At 43.5% G+C, this 21,698-nt stretch overlaps 1 protein-coding gene across 2 annotated transcripts in view; it reads right to left on the bottom strand.

Annotated features, from left to right (window-relative positions):
- Positions 1-18,213, bottom strand: part of AKT1 (AKT serine/threonine kinase 1) — a 72,184-nt gene extending 53,971 nt beyond the window's left edge. Inside the window, exons 1-2 of one of the 2 annotated variants that reach the window (XM_082059482.1) lie at positions 18,130-18,213; positions 10,964-11,141 (exon numbers count right to left, since the gene is read on the bottom strand). In XM_082059482.1, coding sequence (XP_081915608.1) covers positions 10,964-11,009 — 46 coding nt within the window. In that variant the 5' untranslated portion in view covers positions 11,010-11,141; positions 18,130-18,213. Of the gene's footprint in view, positions 1-10,963; positions 11,142-17,649 lie in introns of both variants that reach the window. The other variant, XM_082059481.1, reaches the window with a different exon arrangement.
- Between the last annotated feature and the right edge of the window lie 3,485 nt (positions 18,214-21,698).

The following is a 21,698-nucleotide window of genomic DNA, read 5'->3' as shown; positions in this document are numbered from 1 at the left end:
TGTTCTAACCCAAAAAAAGCGATCACCAAGTCTAGTCTTAGAGCTTCTTCTGGATCAGATCAGTCCACATGAACGGCAAGTTAAAAGTTTTAAGCAACTGATCTTAATGCAGCTGAGCGATAATGGCTGAAGAAGCTGCTCCATAGCATCTGTCTTTAAGAGGACTGTCCACCATGTTCAAAACATGAGGGCAGATTTGGCTGCTCCATTTTTGCAATCCCACTGCGTAAAAGGGGAGAATTGACCCAGCTTGTAAAACCAACTGTGCAGAGGAAAACTGCTTCGTTTTACCTGAACATGCTGAATCTGGCAAGAGCTGACAGTCAGGGAACACAGAGAACCCTTTAAAAAAGGCACAACGTTGTTTATTACACTGGGACGGTACTTCGTGTTGCACAATCCAAACTTTTGTTTCGAGCAAGAAAATGTTTTCTAAATATTTTGTCACCATGACAGTTTAGCCTTGGACTCGAATTCTGCCTTTGGTTACTCCAGAAAACCCCTGTGAAGTCAATTGTGTTGCACAGCTTGTCACCACGTCCCAGGCCACTGGGAAGGCACCTGGCAGCGCAGGTACCGGCATCCTCTCGGCCCCCAGTGTTCTGCGGGGCTCGCTCAGCCCCAGCTCGTTTGCCTACCACAAACTAGAACATTCAGCATAAGATCTGCATGAAGAAACAACATACGTAAGAGGAAGATGGTTTTGCAACTAAGAAATACTAAACATCTCACCAACAGGTTCAGCTTTATCCGAGGAGTACAGGCAAAATAAAAACCATTCGCAAGACAGCAGAATGAAATATTTTAAACACACAAAGAAAAAGAGACGTAGAAAAACATCCTGGCTTCGAGGGCCCGGTTCCAAGTAAAAGCGTTTTTTTCACGGACATTAATTTTGCAAACTACATCTGAGCATATACAGCCCAAGTCCACAGCACAGCCCCAAAAAGAGCAGCGGAGCATTTCTCTGTGACTCAGGAAGCCCAAAGATTTCTGCAGAACAAGATCAACAGGGTGTTTATATACAGCCAGCAGCGTCATGTGAACGGGTGGTTTAGTTTGTGAAATGAATGTTTGCATTGTCATCAAAAAAAAAAAAAAAAAAAAAAAAAAAACACACAACCAAAAAACACCCTCTATCCACACTTAACAAGTTTCCAACATTAAAAACACAGCAGGGGAAGGAAGTACTCTAGCAGCCAAAATTTACAAATTCTTACCATAACTTTGGCACAGTAAACTTGTCCAGTGTCACAAAGGCCTATTCTTCAGGGGGCTTGGTTGCTTTTTTTTTTTTCCAGAAGGACTAATCCACACGTGAAGGCTATTAAAGAGCACACAAAATGCCAACAGAAGAATAAACATGCACAGTTTTTGTGTGTGTATATGTGTTTTCAAAGTTTTATCTGTCTTTCCTTACACAGACAGATTCCTAGGAGCAGCCTGGGGGCAGGTATTTCTGCTTTCCCTCTTTTTACTGGTGAAGTTCTGAGAGCTTTTTCCTTGCATTGCCATAAAATGGCAATGATGTTCTATTTGAATTCGTTCAAATCGGTGACAGAGTTTCATTCTCCTGAGTTGCATTCAGCAGCCAGATTTCAAGAATTTAGCAAAGAATGGAGATTTTAATATAAAAGTGGGAGGTTTGAGTTTTTTACTAGAATTGAAATTCCTATCCACAACCTTTTCATTGTTTCAGAGGCACCTTACTAGAATCTCATAGAAAATGTTAATACTCTTAAGTTACACTTGGCATTTCTGCAGTGCAAAAACAAATCCAAGTTCTGAAAGTCAGCACTTTTCCCTCTTATTATCTGAAGCTCTATAAAAGCCCTAACATAGATTTAAAAGAAATACAACAGAAAATTCTGCCTGATCTAAACACATAGGGCTAAATTCATCTTCCAGTTTTTGAAACACTGCTTAGAGATTGGGCATTAGACTTCCATTCACTGGCTAGAAAAAAGGCAAATTTTAAAAATCTGACTTTGAAATATTGTTATGAGAACAGGGACAAGCTATGTAAACCCTAAAATTCTGTGGGTCTTTGTATTCATGATTATTGTTGCAAACTAAAAGGCTCATATTCCCTACTAAGCAAACATTTACAATTAAATTCATTCTGCACAAGGCATTTGCATTTTGAGATAGAACAGTCAGTTGTTCAGCTGCTGTGATTTAGATGGATTGGTTCATTATTGCTGCAGTTCGTTTTCAGCTACACTGTATAACAAAGGGGTGCCAATGCAGTCTTGAATGGCTTTAAAGCTAACTACGCTGGTATTCTTCCATGATGATGTAATTCAACTATCTCCCCATCTCTCAGATCAAGACATCTTGAACTTCACGGGCTGAACTCCAGCAAAAATGACAGAAAGAAGCTGTCACAGTAGTGTTCAATAGGCACTCTCTCTGCAAGTCTGAAGGCTGTTGCTGGCAAGTTTGTCGTGATTTTCCATGTATGAAAAAGTAATTTTTCCCTAATTCTTATTTAGAATAAATACTTTTCCATTCATGCGAGTAACAAGGCAACTTCAACTTCCACACCAGGAGATACATCAGTTATATACCTTCAAACGCTGTAGTAAAAATGTATCTCCACCAGAAAAGAAGACCTAGAACTACAATGATCTCTGATGCAAAGAAAATTTCAAGTTGAAAAAGTCAACTACCATCCTACTCATTCACAGTCTGGAAAGTATCCCCAAAGGCAGTAATAAAGCCAAAAAAACATCTTTATATTAACAACCATGTAAAAAGGCAGGATTTCTTTTTTTAAAAACTACTGAAGAAAAATCCATGATGATTAGTGGCACTTAACCTCCCCATCTATAGCACGGTCTTCTCAAGACACAGCCAGAGCAGCACAAAGAACACTTTTCACAGAATGACTTTATTACTAAATTTATAGTGGCAAAGGATCCATATCCTTTCATGTCCAGAAATCAATTTCCACCTATTAAAATACTTCCTTACAACAAGCACTGTCACCACAGATTATCACAACTGGATTCCAGTCTGTTCCACAAATAAGCTTGCAGTGGAATAAACATATAGTATGGCTAACCCTGTACAACTACACATTCCACACCAGCACAATACACATTCCACACCAGCACAATAACGCTTGTCTTGAAGAGCTCTCCTATGAGGAAAGGCTGGGAGAGTTGGGGCTGTTTAGCTTGGAGAAGAGAAGGCAACATGGAGACTTCATTGCGGCCTTTCAATATATACCAAGGGCTTATAATAAAGACTGAGAGAGGCTTTTTACCAGTGCCTACAGAGACAGGACAACACTTAATGGTTTTAAACTATGGGAGAGTCAATTATAACTACACATATACAAGAAATAAATTCTATATTATGAGGGTGGTGAGGTCCTGGAATGGGCTGCCCAGAGAAACTGTGGATACCCCATCCCTGGAAGCGTTCAAGGCCAGGTTAGATGGAGCTTTGAGCAACCTGATATAGTGAAAGATGTCCCTGGTCAGGGCAAGGGGGTTGGAACCAGATGGTCTTTAAAGGTCTCTTCCAGCTCTAACCATTTGAAGCCTGGAGCTCCCTCCCAAAACAGGTATCTCCTATGAAGGCCGTGGTTCACAACCAACACAAAATGCACCTTTCTGGCGTGCATGTTCTGTGGTACTCATGAAGAGTACATTAGTAAAGCACAGGCAGAGGAGATTGATTTGATAGGCCCATAAATAGTTCACAAGCTGTGTTCAGTCTCAATATTAGCACAAAAAAACACTGCAAGTCATGCACAGAACCACTGACTCCAGCGTGGATTTCTACATGCAGTTCACCAAAGGCCTGGGCTTTGGACAGCACTTCAAAACATGCTCTCCCGACTTAGCCAAGACCCTCAGGAAAACAGTAACTGACTTGCCCATAGTCTGTGATGATTGTTTAACTCGGCTGTCCTCAAATATGACCATGCACTTTTGAATAAATTGACAAATTTCACAACATTGTTTGACGAGCTATCTTTTTCACATTTTTGGCTCGACTTTAAGAGGTAGGATAATAATCCCAGAGTTCCGTAACATGTTTTCAACTGCACTCAAAGCCGGTCTTCATTATTTCCCCCTTTCAGTTGCAGTAAATATTTCTCACAGAAGCACACTACTTCACACCTAATATGGTGCTATTCTTTCTCCATTCTTTTTCTTCCTCTTTCCTCACATAGTTTCCTGGTTTTTGTTCCCCCTTTAAGAGGCACATTGTACCTGCAACATAATACATCTGAAAATAATAATCCTTCCTCTGTCTTCCCCCCATGAGACATGACTTTTAAAGAAAGATTGAAGCCTTTTTTCTATTAGTAAATCAGTTACTTTGATATGTAAAAGGGAAAAAAACCCCACAAGACTGACAGTCATTTTTTACAATGCATTCAAATCAAATGTTCAAAAGTTAAGCAAATCCCTTCTCCCACCACATATTGAGGTTTGTTTCCTGAATGAGTCTGAGACCAACAACTACCCTAATTTTTAAGAGAATTATTAGTCTCACGTAAAAAGCGGATAGGAGATACACTACATGTCACCACGAGCTGCTCTAAGAGCAAAACCCTCCCCAGCTTTTTCAGATGGTGAAGCTGAGGGCTAAGAGGGCCAAACACAGAGCAAGTTTGGGCAGAGGAAGCCGCGGGTGCAGGCCAGGGGTGCGACGGGGGGTGCTGGAGCAGGGGGAGCATCAGCAGGGAACGCGGGCCGGGAAGGAACCTTCTGGAATCTACACAGGGGCTGCAGGGAAGAACGTTTTCAAGCAAGGACAATGTGCCGAATTTAAAACGCACGGCACAGCACCTTGCCTAAAAGCATTCCCCCAAGAACGAGCAAGCTTTACTCTCTTGATCTCTCTTTACCTCAAAATAGCATGTTCCCTTAGTACTTCTTTCTTCCTAAATTCAAACCTGATGACTTCTCAATATGTCTACTGAGAGAGGAAAAAAAAAAGAACAGAAAACCACACGTGGACAACTTTCTTTTTTTTTTTGCACAGGCCTACCTTTTCCTTTTTGAAGGAACCGTGGAATAGAGGATGAAAGCCAATGCAGGCAGTTTCTGCATGATCCACTGTATCAAGCATTCCCAGGCTCACTTTAACAGAGCTCGCAACGTCCTAGATCCCTCATTCTCAAATCTCTTTTAACAACAAGTAACAGTAATTTATGATGCTACCCCACTTTCAGAGATAAAATTGAGACCTAGTTTGTTTCTCTTCTGATGTACAATAAACAGAATATGAAAGTAAACTTCCAGGACTGACACAAATAATGTGGGCATCAGCATCTGAGCTCTTCCTCTTTGCCATTCAAAGCGCAAGTTTGTTGGGTGTCACTTGCATATAAGTTCCAGACAGTTTATAGAGAAAAACAGCTGACCTAGCACGACTTCTCTAAAGAACTGAAAGCGTTTTGCAAGAAAGGTGGTGGAAAATGTTGGAATAAAAATTTTGGGGGAGTAATTTTTACTGAAAAAAAGAAACATTTGGACTTCACCCTTCAAAACTTCGAAGTTGTGGCTTAAAGAATGGGTTTTCCTACACGAAAAAATATTGTGGAAGAAAGGTTTTTCTAGAAGGACACTGGCAAAGTGACAAAGGTGGTCAAAGACTTCAGTAGTCTGCTGAGTGGAAGATGAGCAATCTCTACACTATGCTAGCTCTTTCGAAGATGTAGTCCAGTATAGTTACACTGTACTAGGTAATTCTCAGCATCTGACTACCCCATCATCCAAAGTAGACTTTTTACAGTACACTGGATCCAGCCTCTTTCCTATGATCTCTCCACAAATAATTCCATCAGATGAGATTTACCCTCCAAAAGTCTAGCTGACTAGCCATTATCAGCTCATATTTCTCCAGATGTTTTGTGATCTCATCCTTTCTTAATGTCTCTAGCATCTTGCCTACCACCAAGGTCAGATTTATTGGCCGATGATTTCCTGGTTCCTCCCCAGTCCCCTTTTCCCAGAACAGAGCGAGTAAAATGAAAGCAACCGAGAGCTAGCGTTGCAAAACTATTGCCCCTTGTGTTGAAAAAGAGACACACAAACCACAAACTGACACAGCTTATCTTTTGTTTCCAATAAGAAGAGCAACAGATTTCCGTATAAACCCAACCCTTCAGCTCTGGAAGTAGCATCAGCTTATTTCCCTCTGTTACTAATTTCCCCTCTCTGTTCTCTGTTCAGCCCCTATTTTGTTTCTTACCTTTCCTCTTCCTCTCAGCTTTTCCTCTGAAGCAGCTGTGACCTCTATAGCTGGCATCTTCGGAGTTCAGATGTGTCTTAGGATCCTTTGTATCAAGAGCCACAGCCATTCCTTTGAAATACCATGAAAGCCAGACAAGCCTTGAACTAAGCTGAACCTCAAAGGTTCTGGTTACACAGGTCATCAAGAAAGTGCTCCGCTACATCTCAGGGACAGACAGAAGCTAAGGTAGAAAAAATCCAAACCACTCCAAAATAAAACACACACACACACAGAGGTAGGTAACATGGTGAGAAAAGAAAACAGAGAAGAAAAAAAGTGAAGAAGAACAGTAACACAGGAGACCCACTGGCTAAAAAAAAAAGTTAACTTCTGGTCATACCTTACAAGATCCTGTTTTGATTCATAATAGCAGAATACTGGAAGTATGAACCTATGCTCAGAATAACAAAGCTGAAGTTCACCGGCTGTGCTATTCTGCTAGAGAAAGTTAAAAGAGAAACAATCGGCATTTAACTCCTGGCTTGTATTTTACATATGGAACCTGCATTCATTTTATGCAATGAAGTTACAGGAAGACAAATCGCCATGGACTACTCCATTTCATCACAGAAATAATTTTTAACAAAAAAAAAGAGTAGTATTTCCAGAATTGGAATAAGTATCTTTTGTATAATTTTTCATATAATTTGTATAATTTCTCATTTAAGGACCTCTAGTAATTTTGATCAGCTGGGCAGCCAGCCTCCAAACCAGTCAAATAGTTTTACCTGCCTAAAGTCCACACAAACTGACATGTGGAGGACATGTTCTGGTTTGGTTTTCATGCTTAAAATTACTGTGCAGTGTTTATGTACTATTAAAAAAAAAAAGCAAAAAGTAGCTCAACATTTGCTGCTAAATATTAACGGATGAACACAGAAGTCCCTCCTACTGCTTATAATTGCTTCAGAGTTTTCAGAGTGAGAAACTGAGATTTCTATTTCCTTTTTGAAATGTCAGTGTACATTTTTCCATCCCCCTCTTTCCCTGCCTCTAAAAGACTCCTTTTCTATACAAGTTTATGCGCTAATAAGAAAACCGGACATACTAGGGAAGACAGAGATGACAGAGTATCAAAACGCACAATCCCCCTCTTTGTTAGCCTCGCAGAAGACTTAAATTAAAAAAAACAGGATGAAGACTGAAGACAATAGAAGGACCTTTATAAACAGGGGCCAGGCAGAAAGATGCAAGAAATCCAATGAGATCTTTAGAATGGATTAGTAAATAAATCAAATATACTTGAGCGTACTTCTTTTATCCAAAAAGTTTCACAACACACGACGGAAAGGATACTCATGAAATACATCCAGAAAACCTGTAATCTCGGAACTCAACAAGCAGTGATTTAGGCAGATAATTTTCTCTTTCCCTCACATACTCAGTCGCAAGTACAGCACCTTTGCATGACCCCTTTTCCCTCATCCATTCCCACTAAACAAACCTTCAGCATAACACAACCAGGGACTACATATTCTGGCCATACACATACTATCGCCAACGTCCAGTCATGGTTTCTTCATGTTTTCTACATGAACATTTCAGCCACGCAGTTATCCCAAGAGCGGTTAGTATTTTAACTACTGTTTTTGTCTTCACACAAGAGTCTATCTGCTCACTGTGATTAAAGTAACAGCACCAAGCATTGCCAATGGGGAAGAGGGAGGACGAAAACAAAAGAAGTTCATTCATGAATTCTTCTATTTCTGCCTGGTTGAGGTTAGACATGTCATAGAGATGACTCTGGCCCCTGCACAAACAAACATCTGCGCTACTGGAAGTAGCGCTTCCTTTAAGCAACTGACTTACAGAACTGCCAAGAGCTCTCGGCCAGGCAGCGATGTTTAATTTCATTTCTCCATTTGTGTTCTTAATCTTGGAAACAAAAACAGAAACGTAAAGCACGCTGACAGAAGAAAACAACCCCACAATTCTAGAAAGCCCTGCTATTTCCCTGCCAGGCCAAAACACCTGCTACTGCTAATGACGGCTTTACGCTTATATACACCTGCCATCCAGAAGGGCTCCAGAGCACTTTGCAGCCTGATTTATACCTACACAAATCATTAAAACTTCCAAAATTAAGCCACTGCTGGGTGAGATGTAGCAACTGTTTAACTGCACACAGCCATGCTGTTCAACTGCTCAGGACATGAACTAAGAGACACCAGATCCAGCCAAAGCTACAGAGGGAACGTTAGGTAGAGAGAATATCATTGCCCAATCTGGATTCTGGCCAGTTGCTACTTAAAATATTTGCATGTGGAAAGCCCTAGGATCTTTAAAGAACACATGCAGTGCAACGTTCAGTTTTATAAATGATCCAAAAGACAAACAATATACATTTCCTATATCTAAAATCCTCCTCTAGCAGTCCCTCCCTGCAGTAATTACTGTTTATGCCTTAACTTCAGAAGCTCAGTATCAGACATCAGTTTTGGAAACATCCTGTGGTTGAAGCACTTGATCTTGCAGAGCCAGCAAACTGATAGGGTCTGGCAATAAATGTAGACGATTAAAAAAAAGAAATCCCTTACAAAACACACGAGCACACGAGTGGATCAGCTCCCCCCATGAGCACCCCCAGTCAAAATAACGTTGTCAACTGATCCCAAAACAGCTACAAAACCCAAGAGAGTAACGGAGCAGACACGCTGGCAAACCAAGAAGATGGCACCGCTTTCTAAAACCCTCCTCGCATGGACAATGCCAAGCTAACCGTTGCAAAGTCAATGTAGTGGAATGAAATAGGTGTCACTGCACATACCGAGAAGGCAAAAAGGCGTTGGGGAACAGGTTAAAAAGATTAGGGAACCTGGCATCCAAAAAACACCAAGATGGGTTCAACAGTTTGGGCACAAATTTTCAGTCTCAAATATGCAGAACATGCAGAGTAACATTTTGGAAATGGAAATGTGTTCAGCAGATAATCACATCATAATACTATCAGCAAACCGTCAGAGATAATAATCTGTTTCTCTAAGGTAATTAACAAAAAAAAGATCAGGAGATCAGGGCATCTTTTACTAAGAGCTCCTCCAGAGGTTTCCTTACTTCAGAGTAGCTTTATTGCAACCCTAGAAACAACGAACACTCAGTTTCCAAGCATAAATACAAACCTGAAAGAAAAGATAATTGGCTTAAAGTTTCAGACACATCTGCCTCTGAATCATCCTGACAATACAATTCCATTTTTGTATTTTTAAAAATATATGTGTCTCCCCAAAATAATAAAACAGGTTGTTGGTTTTGTTTTTCTTTTTTAAATTACAGGTAAGCACAGAGAGAATTGTAACAACAGACAGTTAAAAAAAAAAAAAAAAAAAAAACACACAAAACAACTCAGCCTAAAACCATCATTTAAAACCTCACACCAAAAAGGTGTTTTTAGAGTTTCTAGATTCATAAATGGGAATAGGAAGCATAATCCTCCTATTTTATCCAAACACAGCATAATTTTCAAATACTTTATCAGAACAAGGTAGCCTGGGTACACCAGAATTATTGAATGAGTTATGTGAGACAATGAGTGGAAAGGCATGTCTAACTCAATCTAGGAAAAAAAAATATGAAAAAAACTTTGTCAAAACATTTTTACATCAAGCATCAAGCTAAACTAAGCTGTATATCCAGCTGTTAGAAATCTATGTTTCCACCTTTTCAAAACATAGATTATCAATGGTTATTAAATTCTTAGAAATTTCTTATTGTTGTGGAACCATCAGCCTTTATCAAGGTTATGATAACTTATTTCCACTTTCTTCCACAAATAATTTTGCTACACTTTTGCACCTTCAGGCAAGTTGTTGCAAACCCTCTAGAAAAATCCTGAGTCTGTAGAACCATGTGAGCTTCTCTAGTGCTGGAGCACAAAGACTCTGGTTTTGGTCCAAAAAAATGACGATATTATGGAAAGTACCTAATGCTGCTCTCTCCTTTCCAAGAAACAATAGTAGAATAAAAAGAAACAGGCAAGTCAAGTACCTCATAGGAGCAAAGCCGTAGTACTTGAAAACAAACACCCTCCTAACCCCCCAAAAAAGAACAAACCCACTGTTTTGGGAATAAAACACTTAAGAATGAAAAAAGCATAACAGTACACAGAACTATGCTATTTCAGTTTTGCCACCCAGTCAAGACTTTTTATAAAAATCAAGTGTCATTAGTGGTAAGACAGAAATGCACAGAGTGCACGAACTCCAGGCAATTCTTCCAGTCTAGGACACTGGTACCAAGAGTGGCTCAGACACAAACAAACCAGCACATTCTCCAGCAAGTCTCTGCAAGAGCACATCCTTGTGCACAAAATACAGGCATATTTTTCACCGTTCAAATGAAGATTCACTTCAAGACAATGCTACCTTGTAACATAAAAAGAAAAGCTACAGACCTACCGATAAAATTATTTGCTGCAGTTTAACCTTTAACACTCCAAGTAGCATCTCCTTCAGTTGCTATCTTTATCATCATTTTCAAAGCAGTTGACAGAGTTTTCGGTGAACACACACACACACACATCCGAAGAAAACCCTTTCATGTGCGTTTTCTCAAACTTAGAGAAAGTCTCGCATACTCCTTGTATGCCGTTTTCCATTAGCATGAATGGAAAAATAACAGACTATTTGAAGATAGGTTATTACAGGACAGATCATCCGGAGAGAGAGAAAGCCAATCTACTGTCCTGGAGGGAAGAGACACTTACCTCGTTTGTGAAGCCACCCTTCCTTCACTATTGCTACTTCATTCATAATGGCAGGAATGTCTCTTGAAAAAGCAGTTTAAACCAAAAGATCACTCTGTTGAAATTCCGGAACTCCCGCAGAAGGCTCCACAAAAGGAACAGGTTTTATTTTTTCCGTTTTTCTCCTTCTCAGCTGTTTCTAAAAGGATCAAAAGAAGAATGCACCATCATTTTGAAGCATGTCACACATGTACAGTAAGGGATACAACAGGGAGTAGCTTTCATTGCTGGGTTGTTGGTTTGGGGTTTTTTTACATTATTATTACAAATCCTAAATGAGGGCTTTGCTTTGCACAAGGATTTTTATATCTTGGCGGGTGGAGGTGCCAAAACACATGCTTGCTAAAGTCCTGCTTCTTCACTGAGCAGCTTGATCGTGGAAGACTCACGTCACCAGATACTGTCTGGATTAGAAGTGAATGCAAGACCTTGCCGAGAAGACCACCATCTCTCCAACACCACCTCACTCTTCACCACAATAAAAATGCAGAGATTCACAACGTCTAGGTTTAAATTCTTCCTGGTAAGAAGATTTCCAAAACGTGTTCTGGAAGGTTTCTTTACAGGTCGATGTATAGCCATCTATCAACACAATGCATCTTAAAGATACCTCTAACAGTAAAAATTCCTAATTCTCTCCTTCAAATTTTCATAGCTTAAGCATCATCCTGTTAATCCCACTTGGATCTTGACTCACCCAAAAAGTGTATCCCTTACCTTGGGTATTTATAATTCCTGCCTCTCCTAGAGGCATACAAAGAATCTCAGATAAGCTCACATTCCTTTCTGTTATAGTAAATCAGTCCTTATAGCACCCTGATCAATTTTATTGCACTTCCCTGAACACACCGCAGTTTGCTGCTGTCTTTCTTGCAATGAATTACACCTAAGCACAAATAAGGATTTTCACCTCTCAGCTTTATGACATGCAGTCCCTACCTAAATAGCTCCAAATTGCCGTATCTTATTGAAAATGTGTCTAGCTCATGGCTGACTACCACAGAAATGTTATTCGCAGTTCTCTCCCTCAATGAAAGTAATCTCTTCCCTAATGCATCAGCTTTTATTATTTTTCTAAATTGAATCTGATTGTTTTTCTGCTTGTGGTACAAATGTCTCTGTTTGTTTTTCTTTAATAACTTCTGTGCTCTCCAAAGCGTCCATGCCGCCATGCAATTTAGTATTACTTGGGTGATCAAAACATGGAATTGGTGACAAATTCCCAGCAATAACCAGGAATTTTAATAAAACAGAACCCAGTAGCATTTGTAACTCACCACCAAAGATGTGGCTTTTACTGGACCCTATTTCCAACCACAGAGATGCCACATTCCTTCCTAACAAATATATGCCATCTCTGCATGCATTTGGCACACGTGCATCAGTTACCTCTGAACACGCAGGTGATAGCCATCCATCAGAAACCAGATTAAAAAGCAACTAATTCCCCGTAACTCACTAAGACACAATCCTGGCTGGAAAAACAGGTGGTCACAATTAATCCAACCTAGAATTGCAACCCCAGCAGGGACAGGGGACTCTGTACCGTACATCACCAGTGCTCTGAAACAGGCCGTCTTCAAAGCAAGGAGGACAAATCTGAACAAGTTCCGTCACTGCAAGCAGAAATGGATGGGGAGAAGAGACGCCGCTCCCCCGATACTTTGCCTATGAACTTTCACTCTTTATCACTACTCCTCAGCTTTTCCAGTAACACTTTTCTAGTTTTTTTCCCCAGAAACAAGCTGTTGTTGTTGTTGTTTCCACAAATTACAAATCTGCCATATCTCAGTGGTTGTAATTATGAACTCCAAGAAACAGATAAGACATTTGCCTGAGGAAGGAAAAACACACGAAAAATGACACTGGAACAAGAGACATGTAAAAATTCCTTAATTTCATAAATAAATATGAGAACACCATATGCTGCAGAATAGAGACCAGTAATGCACAGCTGTCAGAGTTATCCTGAAACAAACTCCTTTAGATCCAGACCAGTTAGGACAGAACCTGACAAACATGGCAGGTTTTCGTTCACCTTTCAAAACTGCATGCACAATAGTCATGCGAGCTAGACTAACTTGTCTATATTGAGAGGAGATTAGACCTTATTTAGAGGCTGTGTTTAAGCATCGAGCAATTTGCAAAGTGTTGAACAAAACCCCTAAGTTACCACAGCTTACGTCTGGAAATGCAATAGCCGGTGTGAAAGTTAACGCTTCTAACACTGTGCCATAACAGAACCGTGCAACCTACCTCTGCGGCCTGAATTCAACAATTTAGCTGCACTGAACGATCAATATCCTTTTCAATAGCCACATGTAAAAAAGGAAGCTATGAGCTCAAGTAGTCTGTAGAAAGGACAATCCTGTTATTAAAAACAGAAAATAGTGCGAAGGCCCAAAATTCTGCTATCTGCAGCTAACTTACTCCAGGTTTTTCTGGGTTAACGCTTGCCAAGATTGCCACTTGGCAACCTCCTGCTTTTCATCAGCTGAACTGTCATCCCATAATCTGAATTTGAATGACAGCCCAACAAAGCAGATCAACAAAGAAATCCAAAGTTCAGAGGAAGAACTTTTTCTACTCTGCGGTGTTCAATTTTGAGTTTGGATTGCCTTTTCCCTACAATTTCAACCAAAGAAACATTCCCCACCTGCTACTACAGCCCTGATATCAGGGATGTCTTTACCCACCTCTCTCCTTCAAAGAAAGGTATTATAAAGGAGCCACGCACAGAAGACTGGGCAGTACGGGACAACAAAGCAGGAAAACACTGAACATTCCCTGATACCAGCCTGCAGCATGGGCTCCACCTCAGTCCTTCAGTCAGCTATGCCAGAAAGTTTATTTCATAAGGGGGATCTTAAGCTATTTTTAGTTCATGCTGCAAAGAGCTGGGGATCCCTTCTCACTGTCCAACAAAATGTTCACAGACACGGCTCCAACAGCAGCAAACCCGCTCTACCTGGTTTATTTTAAAACACACGCTCAAGCTGTGCCTAATATATCTTATTTAGTAAAAGACGCTATTGAAGACAGTGGCAGCAAGTAAGAGTAATTTCTCAGAATAGAAGAGCAAGCTAACTACAGGTCAATGTACTACTGAAGATGCGTAAACCAGAGAAAGTTCCTTTTCCATAAAATCCTTAGAGGGGGGAAAAAAAAATACAGTCCTCATTTATGGCCATCTAGGAATGGTTCCCAGTGAACAGAGGGCATCTGAGGTAAGCATGACCTGGCTGCTCCAGCCTGTGTCTGCACATGACTGAGTACTGTCAAATGCTAAACAACCCCATCTTTCTCTTAGCCTTCTGTTTGCTTTTTTTTAATACGCATTTCTGTAATACCTTTTTCAATACCAAAGTATTCCTCATGTGGCTCAAGTGCAGTAAATCATGAATGGCATGACATCAGCATCGTATCACGGTGACGCTGGTTTTACGCGCATATTAATTCCTTAAAGGTTAACAACTTCTTCAAAATAATGAGATAATTCACTTCCCTAGGCAGTGCAGCAGTGAAACGTACTTTAAGGAGTCAGTCAAACCAACCATCCAACAGAAGGTGGAGCAGAACCATCTTCTATATATTTTGGAGAGTTGCGTTAGAGCTCCTTCTCTCCTTCTCTTACATTTATTATGCTCACCTTTTTTTCACAAAATCAAGAGCTGAATCTGTCCTCCTTACCCTCTTTCAAAGATGAAATTTTACATTTGTTTCTACTCACATCCTAAAGCAGAGCAGGAGGAAAAGGAATTCTTCTGTAAGGCTGAAGCTGAAATGTAAGCTTACAGGATGCAGGAGCATCTATGGTAATCACCTCATCTTTATGAAGGAGACTAAGCAAGAGACTGAAGGAAGATCAGACCCGCCAACCGCAGTCCTGCTGCTGCCTCACCTGGCACATTAGACTGTGTCCAGGCTGTACCAGTCGGCCCAGCTCAGAAAGCAGGTTACAGCAAAGCATGCTCCCGGACTAACACTGTGACCCTTGCACCGCCAGTTACCGATGCCCACTGCCCTGGTGTGGCACAGCCCCGATGCTCCCAGGACACCCTGAGCTGCAATTGTGCTGCGCATCCTTACACGTTCTCATAACGCACAACAGCAGGACCGAGCAAAAAAGGATCCAGCTACCCCTGGACACATGATACCGTCAGAAGAGCAGATGAGACACAGAGGAACTGGAGGGGGGCAGGGGGTGTCTGTTTAGGCCTATTACATGGGATATCATGAGCGACCTAAGCTCTCTTTTCGCAGCAGATCCCAGATCTGCTCAGAGCTGACAGCCAATTGCACCTGAACAGCACAGACACAACAAAGTTGGGCTCCAGCCAGCATTTCCAGTGGAGCGTACAGATAGGTGTCCCACCAGGCTCTGACCAGTGAAGTGCATCTCCTGTATTATGCAAATCCTGCCCTGGGTGTTTTGCGGGAGCAGCAGCGGTTCCAACGCGTTCAAGGCTCTCTAAGCCCACAGTAGCTTCGCACCGTGACCCAGTTACCAAATCGGGGCAGACAGCTTTCAAGAAAGCTTAGAAGGACCAGGTTGTTACAGCATCTTGCCTTAGTTTACAAAAATGCAGTGTGGGCCACGAGTTAGGTGTGGTCACTAGTGTTTGCTACCGCCTGTACTGCATAGAATGACACCGCATCTAAACTGCTATTTCATGGAAGCAAGCGCAGTTTATCACACGGTTCAGAAACATTTCCCTGATACTAAGAGCTATGGCTAAAACGCATAGTGGAGAATAAAAATCTCTAAAGCCACATCCACTTTTCTTTCAATCTGTTAGCCTAACCTAGGTTCACAAAACTGTCATTTGAAACGCTTGCGCTCTCGTGTCTTTGCTGATCAATGGACAGGAGGTTAATATTGTTCCAGTGAGGGGCCAGAGTTACGACATCCAGCTGCACAAGCTGCAACCACAACTATAGTTTGATAGGACAAACTATGCTGCTTATTTCAAAACTCGGTGATGGCAGAAAAGAGACTTCTTCATGCCCTCTCTGTCAGACACAGGCCAGACAAAATCCTCTTTATGTCCCCATACAAGAACAAGTCCTTTTACAGTGTCTCCTCATATAATTTAAGAACTGTGCTGCTCAGAACTTCTGTACCAACTTGGGATGCATTTAATCAAATTCCATTTTACAGTATTTATAACAGAAGTTTTGTTCTGTCCCCAAACAAATCAAGTCAGTCGTGAACCTATTTAATTCTTAATGTAGTCACTTACATTTTATAAGCCGGCAAGTGAATGCCAGAGCTGCAAGTTACTTGCGGACACTGGATTAATTCTTAAATTTGATTTACCACTGCTGCACACCAAAGACAGTTCTGTAAACATCACACACAATAAAAACCCTCCTATTTAAAAAAATCAAAGGTAGTTCCACAGTGTCTTTAAATCTATTAACTCAGACAAATGTTGTGGCTGTCATCAGGAAATTAACTACTACATAAAAGTAATTACTAGTCATGCAGTATGTCAAATTTATTTACCTGTAAACAAATATTCTTCTGAATTAAGTGTTAGTAACTTCCCTTTATAACTGTATTTTGAAATGTACATCCCTCTGTGGTACAAATCAAACAAACAAGAGCAAATCAGGGATCCGCTTCTTATATGTTAGAGGTGGTAGGAAAACAAAGCAAAACAGTTAAATGCTTTTCCCAGGGGGGTGGGAGGAGCGGTGGGATACCAATAAGGTGCAAACTGCATTAGCATCAGTCGCATACTGTCAGTAAAATAAACACCCACCCTGTTCATATACTCGATTACAATTAGGTGTTCTACAAAGAAACAGAAGCAAAAGTCCTAGAAGTCTCCAGGAAGCCGTGGGGGGTTAGGGGGCATCTGCAGACAGCTCCCTACAGCTCTGCAAAACACGACTAGGAAAAAATAAGAAAAAAATCAAGTCCACAAACGCTGCACAGCCACCTACACACGCCAAATGCCCACGGAGACAATCACACCCCCATCGGCAAACACTTCGTGGTCCGTAAAGCGGAGCTGGGCTGAACAACGCGGCTACAGAAGACAAGGGGAGAAAATGGGGGCGGGTGAGGTGGGAGAAGCAGCAGAGGCACTTGGCCACTTTATTTACCACAGTTTTAGAAACATCTCCCCCTCCCCCGCCCCCTCCCCGCCACCCTGTTTCCCCGGGGGGATGCTCGGGCACGTCCCGGGCCCCGCCGGCGCTGGACGAGCCGCGGCCCCGAGGACAGCGAGGCGGGGTCAGGCCCGAGAGCCGCCGGAGGAGCCCCCCGCCCCGCCGCCCTCTCATCCACCGCATCCCGGGGGAGCCAACTGCTTCCTGTCCGCCCCGGGCCCGCCGGCAGGACGCCGGCCGAGGCCGCCCGCAGCCCGGCCCCCCTCACCCCCCCCACCCCGCCCGGCCGCCCCGGGGCTCCGCAGCCCGGCCGTGCCCAGGGAAAGCGGCGGGGCAGCCCCCCGCCCGGCGCCGCGGCCTAGGCGGGTCAGCGGCCGCCGCCCGGGGAAGGCGGAGGGCGCCCGCCCCGCTCCTTCCCCTCCCGGCCCCGCACAATGCGGCGGGAACGGCGCGGCCGAGCGGAGCAGGCCCCGGCCCCGGCGCTTCCTTCCCCCAGCCCTTCCCAGCCGGGGGAGCGGGTCACTTACATGGCTGGAGGCCGGGGAGGAGGTGATGGGAGGGTGGCGGCGGCAGGAGAAGGGAGCCGGGGCTGGAGGCGGAGGGGAAGGGGAGGGAAGGGGGGAGCGACCCAGCGAGCGAGCAGGGGGAAGGGGGAGGCTGGCGAGGCGGATTCTCCGGCGGGTGCCGAGCGAAGGCCTCACTGGGCTCCCGGCAGCCGGCGCCTCCTCACCATCCCCGGGCGGCGGGCGGTGGGGCGGCTCCTCCTCCCCCTCTCGCAGGCGCTCGGCCCATGGGGCTCACACGCCCGCTCCGGCTGCCGGCCTGCCTTCCCCGCCGCTCCGCCTCGCTCCTGCCGCCGCCCTGCCTCCGGCCGAGAGGGGGGGCCGTCCCTCGCCCCGCTCAGCAGCCCCTCCGCCGGCGCCGCCGCCTCCCCCCGCGCCACCGGGCCGAGCTCCCGCAGCCGGGGCCGAGCTCGTCCCACACGCGTCTCCGCGGCGCTCGCTCACATCCTCCGGGGAGCGGCCACCGGGTCCTACCGCCGCCGCGCCGCTTCCCGCCCGCCCCGCCGTGCCGAGGGGCCGCCCCGTTCCGCGTCGCTCCCCGGGGGAGGGTTCGCCGCCCGCCGCCGGGGCCTCGCTGCCCGGCCCCGCCTCGCCGCCCTCAGAGCTCCCGTCCCCGCGACGGGGCAGCGCCCGCCGGCCGGCCCTCTAGCCGCCCCCCTCCGCCCCGCGCCGGGCCGGCCCCAGGCCCCGAGCGCCGCGTTTCCGGGCCCCCGGCGCGGCCTGGCCTGGCCCAGGGCAGCCCGGCGGCGGGGTCGCCCTCCCGGCGCTGCTGCGGCCCTTGACCCGGGCGACTGGGACACGGTACCCCGAGATGAAGTGGCCTCACCTCACTCAGCCCTGCGGGGAAGTCGCCACTGTCAGGATCCTGTTGCCCGGAGTGTGGATGATTTGCCCCAACAAACGGGGCTTCGACCCCGCCGTAGGGCAGAGCCAGCCCCTGGTGTTTCAGCCTCTGGGAAGAGCCAAGCCCCCGTAAACCTCTTGAGGTGCCACCAGCGAGCTTCCCTGGAAGCGAGGGGTGCCAGTCCGCTCACCCTGTGAAATACCGATTGATAAAATAGTTCGGTGTCACGGTACTTTGGAGGATATTGCAATATCCCATTCCACAGCGGGCTGTGAGATGTGGGATGGGGAAGCAATTCCCCTGGCACTCAGGGTGACAAAGGGGCCGAGGTGATGGGGCTGGACGCTGCTTTGTCTTGCTCTGGCAACAGGAATGTCTCAAAACACTGCAAATCACTTGAACTGTTCCTTACAGCACAGCAATATTTTGTGAGATTTTTAAACAGCCATTCTGCTTAGAAAGACGATGTTGTGGAAAAGCCTTTGACAGATTTATTATTTCTGCATGTGTCCAGTATCAAAATTTGCTCTCTTTGGTCATTAAGGGGGTTTGTTTATTTTCTAATTGACAGGGCCATAAATGTTAACTGGGCTGTAAGAACTGATTGTATTTCTTCAGAAATGTGTTCACCAATTATTGCATTTCTGCAATCAGAAGCAAGCTGGAATTCTGAAAACAGCACATCTTCCCGCAGTTTTGCACCGTTACTAACATAAAGGTGCATAAAATGCATTTACAGTAATAAAGCTGGGGAATACAACTACCTTTACACTAGTAGCAAACCTATTTGATAAGAGGCTTTTCTGTCACATCATTTGAGTGATTGTACATGTTTAGTGAAATTCACTTTCTTCTTCCATTTTGATCACCTAGGTCTGTCTAATCATATCTGTCACAAGGGTTCCTGAGCATCGCTGGATTTGGGGTACACCAGTGTGCTAGAGGAACCAGTGATGAGGCAGAGGGGGAAAGGCTTCACTCTTCTTCATGCTGTAGGGAGAAGGAGCAAGATCCCCTTTCCCACCATGGAGCAGACCAGTTCCTTATGGCAGAGCTGCTACAGCAGCGTGGTGTTTTCTATGGCTCTCCTTTAGGTTTAATGGTGCTCCATTTCAGTACAATTTTTGAAATGTACCATTTGGGCAACTTAGTGGAATAAGCAGACCCTGTGGTACGGGTCCAGTTACCCAGTTGAGGGTCAGATCCTTACCTGCTGCAGTTAGTGGAAAGATTTCTGTTAATATCAGGGCAGAATAAAAGACCTGTGAGAACTCTCTAAGCTGCAAAGGTAATGGAAATGAAAAAATCTGGGTTTGTGATCACATTTCGGCCTACTGTGCATTACATACAGAATATTTAGTGTAGATTAAAACGTTGGTAGGCCTTAAAGATATATTTAAAATTAAATTAATCATCAGTGTGCAAAGCTTGCAGGCAGCTCAGAAGACATGTATTGAACTTAGCAAAAAAAAAAAAAGAAGAAAATTTGTTTATGAACTACTTTTGAGCCTACAGCCTGCAGTAAACCTAGTAGGAATAAGGAGTGCATGTAAGTATAGGAGTTTATTGGCTGTAAGACACTTGTGTCTAGGTAGGGGGATCTCTGGTAATAGATCTGATTGCAGAAGAGCTTTCTTCCCTTCCTGCCAAACCCTGTCCTGATGGATAAGCTCCCAGGCTGGGCGGTGAGCGAGGTCTTTAGGACTTCCCCCTGCAAATGAAGCAGCAGTTTAAAAAATAAGGTCATACAGTAAACAGTTTTCTGTCCTGAAGAGCAGAAAATAAAGCTCCGTTGTTTGCTAGAAGGGAAGCACAATTAAAAAAAAAAAAAAAAAAAAAAAATTCAACACGAACAGATTGTTTAGATTTGCTGACTGTTGATTTACCATGATGAAAGACAGGCCCAAACTAGAAAGTTTGGATCCTGATCCAGATCTGACATTCCCTAAATCTGAGGGGGAAGTGCGATTCGGAATCTGGAGTAAGGGCTTACCTCTCAAACACAGCAAAATGCTGTGGATAAAAATACCCAGGTAAAGTAGGAAGTCCCTGGTGTACAAAAACAAGAGTGACTTTGTACCAACAAGGAACAAAAGCAGGCTTTTTTTTTTTTTTCTTTTTTCTCTGAAAACAATGGAATCACTCAGGAATTGTTACAAATGCAAACAATGTGGGTTTTATCACTCAGTTATCATCAATGGGATTATAGTCTATAAACTCTAATTTTCAGGGAAGTCCCTAGATTTCCCTGAGCGCTTCCTCAAATTTCACATCTGTTGACTCTAGTTTATTAAGTGCTTCAGGATAAGTTGCATCAACTATCCCTTGGTATTATAATATCAAAAAATACTGAACGGAGGGGTTAGTGGCAAAGGATGCTTGATTGCCAGACAATGTGTCAATAGCACACTAGAGGAGCAGGCACTCCTGTTCTCATTCATTTTTAAAAAATATATAGGTAACATATAATTTGATGTAACTTTTTAAAGTTATTTTAAAACACTAAAATTATGCAGCTTTAGATAAAAATTATTCTTGTCCAGTCAGACATAGGAAGAAAGACTAGCATGGTAAGATGAAGTGGAATTATTGAGGTAACCCCCAGTAGAACAAGTTCTGTTCCATAATTGCAAGTAATGAGAGCACTTTTATGGGCCAACAGTGAATTTCATCCTCTCTTTTTAAAAGGTGGGCTGTACTCAAATAAAAAGACTATATGACATCCTGGAATTACAGAACTAGCATCTCAGTCTAGGTATTAACAGCTTTTAAACAAACAACTCAGGTTTGATCTCAGACAAAAATCTATCTCAGTAAAAATACAGGTTTAAAAGTGCATTTCACAGTGCCAAATACAAGAAACATAGTTGTGCTTCTAAAATTGAACTAATCCAACATTTGAAGGTGTATTTCTCATTAGCAAAACAATGGCAGGTTATCTGGAAAAAAATAAGAATCATACTGAAACATTGTAATTTTGCTATTTAGAAATCCATCTTGTGAATAAATAAAGGTATGGATTTTTTTGTACTTCTCAAATGAATTTCCTACAAGACTAAGTGAAGCGCTGAAGCTTCTTTTCCCAATGGCTGGCTAAAAGCCCTGGGAAAGGTAGGACAGGAGACCGAGGTTTGGTTTCCAGCCCCTGTTCCTGGTCTCCAGGGTGCCC

Source organism: Streptopelia decaocto (genome assembly GCF_964273445.1).
Source record: "Streptopelia decaocto genome assembly, chromosome: 7".
Classification (NCBI taxonomy): domain Eukaryota; kingdom Metazoa; phylum Chordata; class Aves; order Columbiformes; family Columbidae; genus Streptopelia; species Streptopelia decaocto.
The sequence above is the reverse complement of the archived record's forward strand: the minus strand, read 5'-3'. Positions and strand labels throughout refer to the sequence as shown.